The sequence below is a fragment of the Mus musculus genome, chromosome 5, assembly GCF_000001635.26.
Source record: "Mus musculus strain C57BL/6J chromosome 5, GRCm38.p6 C57BL/6J".
In the NCBI taxonomy this organism is placed as follows: Eukaryota; Metazoa; Chordata; class Mammalia; order Rodentia; family Muridae; genus Mus; species Mus musculus.
Genome location: NC_000071.6, coordinates 108382080 through 108397041, shown reverse-complemented (window position 1 = coordinate 108397041; position 14962 = coordinate 108382080). Strand labels below are relative to the sequence as shown.

The 14962-nt window shown below is 44.7% G+C and overlaps 1 protein-coding gene and 1 pseudogene across 1 annotated transcript in view; one reads left to right on the top strand and one right to left on the bottom strand.

Annotated features, from left to right (window-relative positions):
* Positions 1-8669, bottom strand: part of Pde6b (phosphodiesterase 6B, cGMP, rod receptor, beta polypeptide) — a 43371-nt gene extending 34702 nt beyond the window's left edge. Inside the window, exon 1 of the mRNA NM_008806.2 lies at positions 8135-8669. Coding sequence (NP_032832.2) covers positions 8135-8602 — 468 coding nt within the window. The 5' untranslated portion in view covers positions 8603-8669. The remainder of the gene's footprint in view (positions 1-8134) is intronic.
* Positions 3678-3799, top strand: Gm52851 (annotated as a pseudogene).
* Positions 8670-14962: the final 6293 nt, after the last annotated feature.

Genomic DNA, 14962 nt, shown 5'->3' with positions numbered 1-14962 from the left:
ACCAACAAAAGATGAGCCTTACACTAGGACTGATATATCAGTTGTCATAAGCAATTTAGATTTAAGAGCTAAAAATAAATAAATTAGGTAAAAGTAAATAAATAATTAATTCGAACTTTCAATGTAATTCCAGAATTACATTATGCTACCTGGAATTAACTGACACTCATGTGATGTCCAAGTTACTTTTGAATAACTTAAAACACCAGATACATCAATTGCTCTATGAGGAAACATGTTTCTGGATACTCTAAAATTTAATTTCCTTAGCTGGTGAGATGGTTCAGTGGGTAAAGGTGTTTGCTAACAAGCCTGACCGCCTGAATTTGATCCTTGGAACCCACGTGGTGGAAGGAGACACTGATGCCTACAAGTTGTTCACTGGTCTTCACCATTTGTGGACATGCACTCCTGCATCATGTGTGTGTGTGTGTGTGTGTGTGTGTGTGTGTGTGCTCGCGCCTGCGTGCATGCAGATGCACATACACAATAAATGGTTTTATAAGACTCATAAAGTATGAGTACATGGTAGACAGCTGAAATATTTTATTTCATAGGTTTCTCTTTAGTTCAGTAGAAATTAAAGTAAGAGTAAAGTATCTTAGTTATACATAGTTTTATCTGCAAAGGATACCAAAAGAAAGAGCTTTTTGTATGAGAAAGAATTTTGTAGGAGGGCTAAGAGTTAAAGTAGTCCGTAGGCTTTTGATGGACTAATCTTACAAATGAACTTTGTGTCAACAGGTGGGCTGTCATTAAAACATTGATTGATTTCCCTAAAATACATCATTGTTATGCAAACATAAAACCAGAGTCTAACCTACTGTGTTAAAACAAACAAATTTCTAGAACTATTGATCTGATTGGTACAAATTTTCAAGGGGTTACTGTTCTCAGCTCTGAATCGTTGCTTAAAATTTCAGCCATTTTCTACTTGCAGCTTTCCCTGCCCTGAAGTTTCTGTTTAAGTTCCTAACTAACACGGTGACTGACTCCACTTCCCTTTCAGCTCTGATGATCCCCACCACCACCCCAATTCTGACTGCTATTGTAGCGGGGTGCTAAAATTGTTTGTTTTAAGGGTCCAGAATGAAAGCCGGGTGGTGGTGGCGCATGCCTTTAATCCCAGCACTTGGGAGGCAGAGGCAGGTGAATTTCTGAGTTCGAGGCCAGCCTGGTCTACAGAGTGAGTTCCAGGAGGACAGCCAGGGCTACACAGAGAGACCCTTTCTGGAAAACCCAAAAAAAAAAAAAAAAAAAAAAAAAAGGTCCAGAATGAAAGGTTTTCTTTGGGGCTTCCCTAATATGTTTGAGCCCTGTATAACAAGACAGTTCCACCATGCCCCTGTTCGAGGCAACTAATCATGGTTTGCATCCTTGGTAGCATGATGTACACACATGTTGCACAGATGTAGTTTGTATATACTCCTCCAGCATCTGATGGCTTCCACACTGGTCCACCGGGGATCTTCCAAGCTGTTCTCAATTGCTTCCCTTTAAAATGCAACAAATGTAGCATCCTTCTTTCTTTTCATAACTTCTCTAGGAAACATGGGTCTTATATTTTGTGAAGACAATTTCTCTCTCTCTCTGTGTGTGTGTGTGTGTGTGTGTGTGTGTGTGTGTTTCTATTACATAGAAAACATCTAAAACAGCTTTTAACAAGGTTTGTTGTTTTGAGACAGGGTCTCTCTCGATCTTCATAGGGCTGTCTGTCCTGGAACTCACTTCGTAGACCAAGCTGGCCTCAAGCTCAGAGATCTAACTCTCTCTGCCTCCTAAGTGCTGGGACTAAAGGCAAGCGCCAACACTTCCGGTGGATATTTTTTTTTGTCTTATTTGAAACATTGTTGGCTCTTAGATTCTTTCCTAGATCTAAGAAAACTTTCTTAAGCTCTATACAGCTTGTAGAAATGTAACAGAACCCATTTTTATAAGCAATGCTGGCAGTGTTTCCTTTTCCCTTATTTGGGTCCTCCAAAGTTGAAGGAGGACCTGTGGTTTTTCTATTTTTTTCTGATCCTGTGATTGCTTTGCATAGAGTCAGCAAAATGTGTTCTCATAGAAGTTGTCTTGAAACTGAAAAACACATTTTAAACTGTGCACAGAATTCTGGCTTTGAGTGCCCTACTTTTCCAATTATCAAGTTATAATAGTAGGTCTGGGGACCAGGGGATTGGGGATTACTGCCTCTTGGCTTTCTTGCTTCAAGGTTCGTATGTCTGAGATTATTTATATGAGAAATCATTTCTCTAATTGTATTTGTATAAGTCAAATTTGATAAAATGAAACTTACCTAACAAATCTTTTTGGAAAAAAAAATCAGTGTAGCTAAAAGAATTACTTCTAAAGAAAAAATATCTGTTATTATACTATAACTGCTCACTACCTTTTAATTTTCTTGCTTTCAATTCTTGAGGTCAACAATTACTCTTTTCTAAAGATCTACAGAGCTAGAGCAGTACCGCTTGATGCAAATTTCAAATATAGAGTCTTGAAAATGGTCTGATGTCACAGGTAAAGCAGAAATGGCAAAAGAGTATGAAAAAACTACAGTCAGAATAAGACCATATCATAAGACTCTGACCCTTACTTTTCTTTGTGAGAAGGATGATGATATTGTTAAGATATACATACAAGCCAGGCGTGGTGGCACACACCTTTAATACCAGCAGTCAGGAGGCAGGGGCAGGTGGATTTCTGAGTTCAAGGCTAGCCTGGTCTACAAAGTGAGTTCCAGGACAGCCAGGGCTACACAGAAAAATCTTGTCTTGAAAAACAAAACAAAACAAAACAAAACAAAACAAAACAAAACAAAACAAAACAAAACAAAACAAAACAAAACAAAACCAGCCCCACAAAACAAGGGAAAGGCTCAGTTACCATAGTAAGTCCCACAAACTCCTCTGTGGTCATCTGATTTGTTTCATTGGTTACCCTTTGAGCTTAGGTTTGTGTAATAGATGCCAAACAACATTTTGCTTCACTCATAGACCTGCTCAGCAGTTATGAGAGAAGCCTCATCCTGTAGCAGATGGGAATAAATACAGAGACCCATAGACAGTGTGCAGGGGGAGGAGAAGGGGGAGAGGGAGAGGGGGGAGAGAGGGGGAGAAGGAGGGAGAGAGGGAGAGGGGGAGGTGGAGAGGGGGAGAAGGAGGGGGCGAGGAAGAGGGAGGGGGAGAGGGATAGGGAGGGGAAGAGGGAGAGGGAGAGGGGGAGGGGGAGGGGGAGGGGAGAGGGAGATTGGAACACTCAGCTCTAAAGGGATGTTTCATCAAATCCCTCCCCTCAGAGCTCAGGAAACTCTGTGGAAGATGGGGTAGAAAGAGTGTAAGACCCAGAAAGGATGGTGAGCACCAAGGAATTAAGGCCTTCTAGACATAACAAGGCTGGCACACATATGAACTCACAAAGACTGTGTCAGCACACACAGTGCCTGTGTGGATCTCTTCCTGAGTGGGGTCCTTGAACTAAAAGGAGAAGAGGACACATGCCTTCATTCCTAACCCAGAAGCTATCTCCAACTGATAGCCACTTGCAAATGAAGGTTATTTTTAGTTTTCTCCAAGGAAGTCTCACTGAGGAAACAGACTATCCTTGAGGGTAGGCCCCACGCCCAGCAGTAGATGGCCAACAGAAAATGAACTCAACAGCTTCTTTGGAGGTTCTTTGTTATTGCTTCTCAGCCTTTTGGCTAAGATCAAGTGTGGAGGTTCTTTGTTTCATAAGGTTAAGCCAGGATATATATTTTTTTAACCTTGCAGGTCCTTTACATATATATTAGGACTTACAGTTTTGTGTTTTTATGGAATTCCTGTGTGTGCAAACACATGTGTCTCTGCATCTACATATATTCCTTATGTTTTTGGCTCTTTTTCTTCTTTCGTTGTTTTTTCCTATTCATATTTGTTTTACCGTATTTTATTAAAAGTAAAATAATAGACTTTCTCCATTAAAAAAAAACATGAAACGGAAGTTGTCATATTATTGTTAACAATACTTTGTACGGGGCTGGAGAGATGGCTCAGCAGTTAGCACCAACTGCTCTTCCAGAGGTCCTGAGTTCAATTCCCAGCAACCACATGGTGGCTCACAACCATCTGAAATGGGTTCCGATGCCCTCTTCTGATGTGTCTGAAGACAGTGATAGCATACTCATATAAATAAATCAATTTAAAACACTATAAAAGAAAAATGCCCCAAACTTTGTATTGCTTATCTTAAAATTGTAGCTGCTGTCTGTCAAGAGTGGATAGAAATTTAGCATCTAACAAAATGACAGTTGACCCAGTGTGGTAACAGCCAGCGCCTGGGGGGATGGAGCTTCGTGACAGGGCAGGGCACCGGTCCCGAGAGCTTCACCCTCTGTGTTTCTGCTTTCTGTTGGTTAAATAGGACTGAAATGGCCTTGGCACTGATGTCTAGCTATTAAACTCTTCTCTCAACAGCCAACCGACTCACCCACACATGCAGCCAATCAGTACAGGCCCCTCTCAGCATCAAAGGATACAATGTTATTTGGTCAGCAATGATTTGAAGAATGTTCTTGATCAGAGGGAAAAATATAAAAATTAATGATTAAAGGATGACATAATTCTTGTTAAATCCAAGAAATAATTGGATCTAGGATGTAATGAAAGGATGTGGGCGTGGGGAGCACACTCATGTTTGCTCCTCTGAGACAAATAGTTTTTAAAAATATTTTGTTCTCTTTATAACTGCCCTGACTGTTCTGAAACTTGCTCTGTAGACCAGGCTGGCCTCAAACTCATAGAGAATCACCTGTCTTTGCTTCTTGCATGCTGGGATTAAAGATGTGTGCCACCACCATCCAGCTGATAAATACTTTCTTAAGGACTTTCCAAAGACCCCAGAGATACTTCTTCCGCCATACTTTCTAACATATGAAAAAATTTCAGTAGCAAAATCTATGGTTTTTGTTTGTTTGTTTGTTTGTTTGTTTGTTTGTTTTTTGAGCCAGGCTATTACCATATAACCTTGGTTAGCCTGGAACCAGACAAAGTCCTGGGTTTAAAGGCACGCACCACCACACCTGCAGTTCTGGGAGTAAAGACATGCACCACCACACCTACCCAAAGTTTATCTCTAATGGTCCCTAAAATCAAAACAATTCATTTAACACACCCTGAAGAGAATACCTGTCCTGCATGGGTGCCTCTACCAGTGAGCTGCTGACAGTTCCTGCCTTTGATCCCTAAGACCAATGAACTTTTTATGGAAGTAACTTACTTTTTTTTTTTCTTTTGGCTTTGAAATCTACCCCTTGCCCCAACTTCCTTAAATATGTTAATAGTTTGCCAGAACAGAGAGATTCTCACTGCTATTGAGATAAATAAATAAATATCATTATTCTTTGGTGAATTTCTCTCCACTTGTACTTTGGATTGATATGTGTGCAGTTCTGGTCTCCTTAATGCTAACAGACCTTTCCAGAAGACAGGCAAGGCAGATGATCATGCCGTTTTGTTGAATTATGACATATTGAGTGCAAGACATAGAGCCCAGCTTCTATCTCCCGGGTTTTCTGGGCTTTTGGGTGTATGGTTTTGAAATACGAGGGCTTATTCTGTTCTGAACTGGTTACAATGACCCTGAGGTCTAGTGAAATATCTATTATTCAGGTTTTAGCCTCTGTTCCTCCGGCAAAGCTGTGACACTCACATATGAAGTTATAGGGTCCTGAGAGAGCTAGTCTCAGGCCATGGACTCAGGTCTCTGCTCAGAGGTATGTCCCACACATTCCAATACTACCACATTCCCTACAGGCTGGATCTATGAGCATAGCCTCAAAGAGACTTTCCCTCCACAAAGCCACATCCTGGGGCATGCTTCTGCTTAGAAGGGGGCATGAGGTTTCGGACACATACATCGCATCAGAAATGTTAGCAGTCCTCAATGCCAAGAACATAGACACTCAGGGCTCAGGGGAGCCATTTTCCCATACTTACTAACATTTGCTTTAGGCAGAGTGTATCTGTATTCTGTTCTGTGATCATGTCCTACCTGTGGGCATGTCCTACTTGTGTTCATGTTCTGCCTGTGCTCATGATCCTTGGGTCCTCAAGGTCTTCCTGTACTCCTGGTATACCTGTACCTATGTTCATGGTTTAAATGTGTTCAGTATCTGTTTTTGTTTAGGATTTCTTTATGCTTAGTAGCAGTCTGGTGTGACTACTGCAGCTACATGGTGAAGCAGACATCATTTTCTCAGCAAAAATTGGAGATCAGTGTATCCAGGTGCTGTGAGTATCTATGTGCAACTAAAACTTTGTGTTAGTCCTGTGTTGTTGTATCTACCACACTATAGAACAACACTGCAATCCACAGAGGCCCACCATGTGGCTCACCATTTGCAAGGAAAGCACCTAGTGTGTTGGGGAGACCCTGTGCTGACTGCCTCAGTTTGCCTCTCTGCTGCAAACCTGCATGTGAACCCAGTATTCTGTCCTTGGCGATGCAGAGTGTCCTGATGCCACTGGTGGAAATATGGATTTTGCTGACTTTGACGGTTACTCCTTTTCCCTCAGTCTGGGATCAATACAAACCTGCACAACCTGCAGGTCACAGAATCATCATAACAGTAGTAGACATGATGTGCCACCAAGGATGTATCTTTGAGGCCACAGAGTGACTATAAACCTTGGAGAGGGGCTGTAGGACATGGGTAGGCCTGGGAATAGAATTAAGGACAACTCTGCAACTTCATCTTACCGCAGAGCAACACCACAGAGCAACTTTGGTGTGGATCAGGGCAATAGAAAGGAGAGAACCTGCCTCAGGCTCAGGGCTACGTGTAGGCACTGCTTTGAAGATTCCCTGAAGGTGGGTGGGAGGGGGAAGAAAAGGGTAAGGTGGGAATGAATGAAAGAAGGCAGGAGGAAGCGTGAGAAAAATTAGGAAGGGTGGGTAGACCATGCGCCCCAGAATTAATGATCTGTCACAGCCTCCCCTATATACCAAATTTCTTGCTTTGTTGGTAATTTATGCTCCATTTGGCTCATGGATGACCCATTTCTTAAAAAGGAAGCAAAGTGAAGGCCAAGATAATCCTGCAGATTATTCTATTCAGGTCGCTGGGCAGGGGCCTGTTTATAACAGATAAGTATAAGAGGATTGCAGCACCCTCCTGCCCAACCTTCCCACTTGGCCAGGAGTGAAGGTAGCACACTGCCTCTGGGGAATCTGTCCAAGAGGGGACCTTCTCCCATTCTGGGATTCCCCTACTACATGTTGTTGACCTATGTAGCAGGTGCTGAGGCAACCTGGGTATCTTGGGGAAGAAAGAGGAAAAGAAACAGAACAGGCAAGGAGAGGAAGACTGTCCTCCAACCCTCTGTAGAGCTCCCTAATCCATGGAATACATTTTTGACCCCTTTCTGAGCCTCCCTGGCTGTTGTCACACCCATATCTACGGGTACCTCACTCACTGTGTCCCACAGTGCTTCCCACCCATAGGAGCTCTGTCCTGGTTATACCTGCCACAAACCAGCAGCTTCCATGAAGTCTGTGTCAATAAATCCATTCCCAACCTGGACCCTGAATCTCTTGTAACTCCATTCCCATCCTCTCCTAGATCCCAGATCCTCTGTCTCCAGGACCAGCGTGGTTCCCTTTGTGGGTAAAGCTGCTTCTGCCATGGCTGGGGATTTGGGGCATCTGGCCTCAATACCAGCCCTGGCCTGATCACTTCAGACCTCTACGCAGACAACCATAGTTATCCATGGAAGACTCTTCACACCTGATGATCACTGAAGCTGCCCTGGGTCCTCACAGTGCTTATCATGCATAAAGAAGGCCTGACCTTGGCAAGGCCAGAGGCTGACTCTGAAAAGCCTCCACAAGAAAGTCTCTTAAATAGTGTTTCTGTGGCAATTAGGCAGTTTGGGGGAGAACAGGAGGGACACTTTAAAGCGCTCTTGAAGCCCCCCCCCCCCCACCTTAAACTGGAAAAACTAGTCCTGGAAGGAAAAGACAGGAGGCTAAGCACGGTGAGGAGATAGGACAGGCAAGGGTGAGCTGCAAGGACCTTGGCTCTGGACCTGAAGTCCTTGTGAAATCTCTGGATGCTGAGGCAGAACACACCTCTGCACCATAGCTGGAGAACACCCACCTCTGCCACATCCTGCACGTTTATCATCTTCTTGGTCTGAGCCACATGGCCCACAATCCCAATGTCCAGGGGGAAGACGATCTCAGAGTCAGGGGGCACCAGGCAATCCTCCAGAAGGCTGTCAGGCTGCACGCTGAAGAGCCGCGTAGCAAGTTCAGCTATGCCATTGCGCTGGCGGTACATAAAGAGGCTGCAGCGGTCGGCATGCAGGATGGTGCAGAGGCGCCGCAGGATCTTGAAGACCACACGTTCCATATTGACACTCTCCTGCATGTCCTGCACCAGTTCAAAAAGTGCTGCACTCTCTTCCACCTGGCACAGCTCTCGCAGGCTGCCACAGTCCGCCAGCCAACCATCTTCACAGGCCCCTGCCACATTTTCAGGGCTCAACTTCTTCCCAAAGTATTGATGGGCAAACGTGGGGTTCCCATCCAGGAAGCTGCGTACCTGTTCCTCACTGAGGCTCATGGTGTTCCTGCTGCTGTGCCCGGGGCTTTCTCCACCCCCAGGTACACATGGATTCTGCAAACCCTGTTGTCAGCAAAGTCTTTCTTAGTGATGATTAGGGAGCCCAGGGGAGGCAGCTGACTCATACCACATGAGTGGCCCAACCTGTCTCTGCTCAGAGACCCGGAAGTCCCAGCTCGCCTGAAATATTGACTATTTGGAATTGGGGTTTGGGGTAAAGCTAGGTGGGCTTCCTGCTTGTTACAGGAGTTATGGGCAGTTAAGAGAAGGAATGTCATTTCTGATGAAACGGGTCCTGAGACTAGGTAACCCCACAAGCACACATTATGACCCTCTTTGCTTGGGGAGCTGCCGACAGATTTGGGTTGGTCCAATAAAAAGTCCCTGGTCTTCCTTGGCTCAGGTACCCTGGGAAGGTGGTGGGCCTTCCAGTGGTGCAGTTGACTTCTGAGGCAGGGGGTGTGTGGAGACGTCCCTGCCTGGAAGAAAAACAAGTATGAAGATTTTTAGGCAGACTGTCCCTAGGATACTTGGATAGAAGTTGCTTCTCACTTTCTTCTCCATCTTTACTTGTTATGGAGAGCACAGGTCTGGAGTAAACAGCCCTCTGCAGCCATTTGGCTATCAATGGCAGGAGGGGCTCAGGCTGAGCAGCTGCCTGTTATAGACTCAGGACTTTCCTTTTTGATATCACCAGCTAACAGGCCCCTGGGCCCACATGTTTTTTCTAGAATCTCTCTGACTCTCTGTCTCTGTCTCTCTGTGTGTATGCCTCTCTGTATATGTCTCTCTTTCTGTGTCTATCTCTCTCTGTCTCTCTCTGTCTCTCTCTGTCTCTCTGTCTCTCTGTCTCTCTATCTCTCTGTCTCTCTGTCTCTCTCTCTTTCATGGATTAGACCCTTCCTCAGGGTTTATAAAGTTCATATGACACAGTGGAATTACACAGAGTGTTGTGTGAGCCAAATGTGTGGAAGTGTTTTACTTTCTCGAATTTAGAAACTTGCTCTGAGCACATTTATTTGTGTTGCTAGATTCTTGTCCTGTATCCATCCCCAGGTGCACTGTGAGCACTGTTTTACAGATAGGCAAACTTGATCGATGAGGGTTTGTGCATCTAGATGACAGTAGGTGTCCTGGTGTTGGTTTCTATGGCAGTCATGATGTGACGGTAGGAAGAAGTATGGTTCAGATTAATTTCTGGTGTCTGGATATTCTGCTGTAGCCAGCCCTGTGCACTAAGCACTAAGGAGATCACAGCATCTGTGGGTGCAGAGTCTGTGAGTGCATTACACAAGTGTGCTTGCCTAAGCGTGAGATCACATCAGTGCTGATGGACAGAGGGAAACCTGGGGATAAAGAAGTCTGTCCATTGTGTGAGCTGATCCAGGGCACCCAGCCTGACCTCAGAGAGGAGAGTGGATACATTAATTGGAAGGATTTCTGGGCTTCTCTCCAGGTGAGACCAGAAATCAAATCATGGACCTCCAGGACTACCTGGGAGCTTCCTCATTTGCCTCTTCTGTGTATACTTTCCATCAGGGTCTAGTGTTTGGGTGTAATTTCGGCTTTTCTGCATCAGCTGGCAAGGTGTATGTCTGCTGTACACATTTAGTGACTTCTCAGCTTTATGCACGTTTCCAGGAAGGATAGGTTGACTAACCGCACAGCTGTGTGTATGCATGGGCCTAGCTGAGTGTAACAGGGCCCTGTACCCACAAATTCTTTGCTGAGTCACATACAGCTTCCTTTTAGGAATCTGCATGGAGGTCACTGTCTTTTCCTAAAAATAGTGAATCCTGACTAGGGGATCTGGGGGAAGGACTTTGGGACAGGGACGGGTGTGTGGGCAGATGCTGCAGTGCTGGGGTTTAGGCTTAGGGAGGCAGTCCATCTGCTTGACATTCAGTCCTGGAATGGCTTGGAACAGGCTTGTCGTGTTATCTCTGTTGGATGAGGGGAAATACCTTGTTCACCTTGTTCCACCATTTGAGAACCAGGAAAACTATACAGTTGTGGGAACCGTGGAGGAAACCATAGGCATGGGGAAGGATAAATGGTCACAGGATAAATTTATCTTGGAGTTCACTTATTCTAACCTTAACTCATCCGACATCCACCTGTGGTGCTGCCATGGAGCCTGTAGGCATGCTGGTTCTGGGGTGTCAGGAACTCAATAATCCCCTGAGGCACCCTAGACCCATGTTGATAGGAGCTCTGCATAAATGTCTCAAGGCACTGTACCGATTGTCCATCCCCACCTCACTTTCTTAAACATCTACTATTGATGTCTTGGGGTCTCTGATTGGGATGGACTCAGCAAAGTCATAAATGCATACCTGCGGAGCACATCTGTTAGACATACCTGAAAGACATCTCTGTGATGCGTACTTGTCAGGTGCATCCCATGAGGTACAGCTGTTGAGCTGCACCTGTAAGATGCAGGCATGCTCAAGGGGCCATTGGACTTACCAGATGACTTCTCTACAGATGCAACTGGGGGATGCTTAAGGAGAAGTGGGACTGCTCCCTTTACCAGTCTCCTATTAATTTTGCCTCATCATAATGTGGAATTTTAAAATGAGTCACACATCCTGGGAGTCATTTAGAGCAGGAATGTGTCATCACCAGCTGTTACGGGAAGAGAATCTGGCTTCTTGTACCGAATTGTGGAAAGGATACAATTAGACAAAGAGCAGTATGTTCTGGAATTAAAATTAACAAGTCAGAAAAAAAAATGGCAAGAGATAGAAGTGGGGAGAATTTAGAGCTCACAACCAGAATCCAATCATGTCTGAGAGCAGAGGAATAGATAGATGCATCTCAGGATGAGATCCTGGGGGCAGGGTAAGAAAGACCATAGGCACCAACCAGTACCCAAGGAACACAGGTCACTATCAGAGATCTGGAGTGGATCTGTAGGAAGTATTTCCCTAGCAAACAGGTTTGGGCAGAAGATAATGTTGGATCACATGGAGAAAGCAGGTCCTGTGCTTGCTGTGTGAGGAACAGTGCCCTGAAGCTGAAAATTGTTCTTTAGCTGTCCAAGTGCAGTGCCCACCCATAGTCCTAGGAGGGCACCTGTGATCAACTTCATACTTCTACTGGCGATATAGAAGGCCAGCCCTGGATGTTGCTATCCAGACATGGCTGCAGGGCTCAGAACAGGGTGGTGGCACTGGGAAGGTCCCTCTGATGAATCTTCCCCCTGAGCCTGGCCAGGATGTGCTTGCTAGTGAGGAGGCATCACACAAGGCAAGAAGCATAATGCATGTTTACTGCTAGTCTTGGGTCTTTTGTCCACCCACGTACCAAGGGAGGCTTAGGAGCCATGCTGGGGTCCTTGGCATCTGGCAGTGTGAGTCCACGTCAGCATATGGAAATACACGTATATTCATACATTCCCCCCCTTAGAGAGTTTTTCAATGTTCCCCCAGTGGGAACCCTTCATTTGTTTGTTTTGTTTTATCTAAAGCTCTGGGCCAAGGTGTTGGGATTTCCTACTTAACATTCACAAACTAGCCCTGGTCTGATGTGGCCCATTTATCTAATGGGTCAACATATGTGTATTATAGAATTCCACAGACGTGTTCAGAACTGCTGACTAAGCCAATAGCTAAGGTAGAGTGGAGATGCCTGGTGGGTGACTCATGAGAATTCATTCTATTCTGAATGACAGAAGTCCTAGAGGTATCAGGAGAGCACAAAGCATCACCCATAAGGATAGGTGGCTCTCCTATGGCTTCTTAATTGCCTAGGGAGGAGGTCTGTATGCTGAGACTGGTAAGGTAGGGCTGAAAGTGAGTGGCAGGGCTAATCCTCATGTACGTAACGGACATGTTGCTGAGCCTGTACAGCCATGGGTCATCTGCGAGTTTATCTGACTGTGTCGCTTCCTGGGCTTTGACCCAATGTTTTGTAGAGCAATCTGTTTGGTCTCAGTCTTGGTATCAAGTGCAGTGCTGACTAGTACTCAGCGGAGTAGGGATGGCATCTGATATGCTAGGCTATGCCCCACTTCTTCACATAGTTCCTGAAGAAAGTTCCCAAGTACTAGTATGTCTCTTACTTCCTTTTCTGGTGGATTGAGTTTTGGGGGGAATCTTTGTAAATACCTCAGGGGATTATGGATTCTCCTTATGGACTGGAGAACGTGGCTGAGACCTATGCAGCCACTAGTGTTCCTTGCACATGCTACAGGGGTCTCATCCTGGGAAATGGAGCAGAGCTTTCTGTAGTGGAGACCTTGAAAGTACAGAAAGGACTCTGAGCTCAGCAGAGATACCCTGGAAACGCAAGAGGCCATGGAAGGACACTTGAAAGCTTCCCCATGGCATGAATAGGCTATTTATGATTGCAGCAAGCAGAGGAGACAGGCAGGTCAAAATGGAGGCCTCAATTTGGATAGGCACAGAACAAGAAACAGATGCTCCAGGAACCAAGAGACCTCAATGTTGTGATCTGTGCAGATGATGACGTATGTTAATAAGCACAGTTTGGAAGGGTAGAGTCAAGGCCTGGGGAGAGATGGGAAGTTTCAAGCTCACACACAATTTTTTAAAGGATTAATTAACTAATTAATTAATTAATTAATTTTATGTATGAGCACACTATAGCTGTCTTCAGACACACCAGAAGAGGGTGTTGGATCCCATTGCAGATGGTTGTGAGCTACAAATTGAACTCAGGACCTCTGGAAGAGCAGTCAGTGCTCTTAACCGCTGAGTCATCTCTCCAGCCCGCCACACACAATTCCTGATCCCATGTGTGTTGGGATGAGGCTTTGTAGCACCAGCATCCTGAAGGAACATGACACTGAGCAACAGAGGGAGTTGATTCAATTTTGCAATTAAGAGATTTTGCAGTTACAACCATCACTATACATAAGGTGAGGTTTTATTTCGTTACTGTTTTGCTTTTTGGTTTTTAAAGAAGATACATGGTCATTTAAACTTGAATCCAAAAATAAGTCCATTTCAAATGTCAAAGATTGTTAATGAGCTTGGCATTTGAGAGAACACAGCTCTAGCAGCTCTGATGCAGACAGCTGTCTAGAGCTCCTTTGTAGTGTGAACTCACAAATGAGCACAAAGTGCAATCTGTCCATCTGAAGTGGTGTCTCCTTGTGGGGCACGGTTAAGAGTATTGTGGACTACCACTACCATCTATCTGCAGCAGTACCTCACCTTCTAGATTGAAACTCAGTTCCCACTAAACACTAATTATCCCACCGTATCACAGACAATGCTTTACTGTTGTCTCTGTGATTTTCATAACTATAGGTCCTTCAAAAAATATTTGTCCTTTTGTGTCTAGCTTAGTTCGTGCTGCATTATATCCTCACATGCGTGCTGTGTAGCGTCAGAATCTCGTTCTATTCTAAGACTGAGTAATAGTTCATGGTGTGGATGGGCCACACTTTGCTGCTCCTCTTATTCTTCAACAGCTATTTGGGCTGCCTCCACACTGTAGCTTCTGTGAATACTTCTATATGAACTTAGGTTTTCAGATATGCCCTTGAAGAGCTGTAGGGACTGTTCTTCGACACAAACTTTTATTCCTTTTCTGCCAATTTAAGAGAGTATTTCCCTTCCGGGCGAGATGGTGCACGCCTTTAATCCTGGCACTTGGGAGGCAGAGGCAGGCGGATTTCTGAGTCCAAAGCCAGCTTGGTCTACAGAGTGAGTTCCAGGACAGCCAGGACTACACAGAGAAACCCTGTCTCAAAAAAAACAAAACAAAACAAATGGAAAAAAAATAGAGAGAGAGAGTATTTCCCTCCTTTACTTTGACAAGATTTATATTCTGTTAAGTTAGGAGAACTGGCAGACTTTAAGATTAGTGCTGGAATCTCAAACAAACAAACAAGCAAAAACAGAAGAGAAAAAAAAAGAGAGAGAGAGAGTAGAGTCAGAATCCCCGTAGTTAACATCAAGTTCAGGAAAGTACTGATCTGGGAAGATCAGAGTTAATGAAACAAAAGAAAGAAGGTAGGAAATTATTACTATAGGATGTGCATGCTTAATGTCTTTGCTCTAGTAGGTCCATCAGGGAGACAACACAGAACAGAGCAGAGGAGTCTTGAGGCACAACATTCCCATTTGTGTGCCTGTGTGTGACAGTGACATTTGATGAGAGATGAGTAAGAGCTCTGATGTGTCCAGGAACTGGATGCCTCTTGAGACACTGACTTGAGAGAGCACATCTGAGTAGCCTGCTGTGTCAATGATTGTGGTGGTTTGAATGAGAATGGCCCTCATAAGCTCATATCTTTGAATGCTTGGTCACCAGCTGGTGGAACTGTTTGGGAAGGATAAGGAGGCATGGAGTTGTTGGAGAAGGTGTGTTGGCTGTTTTGATATT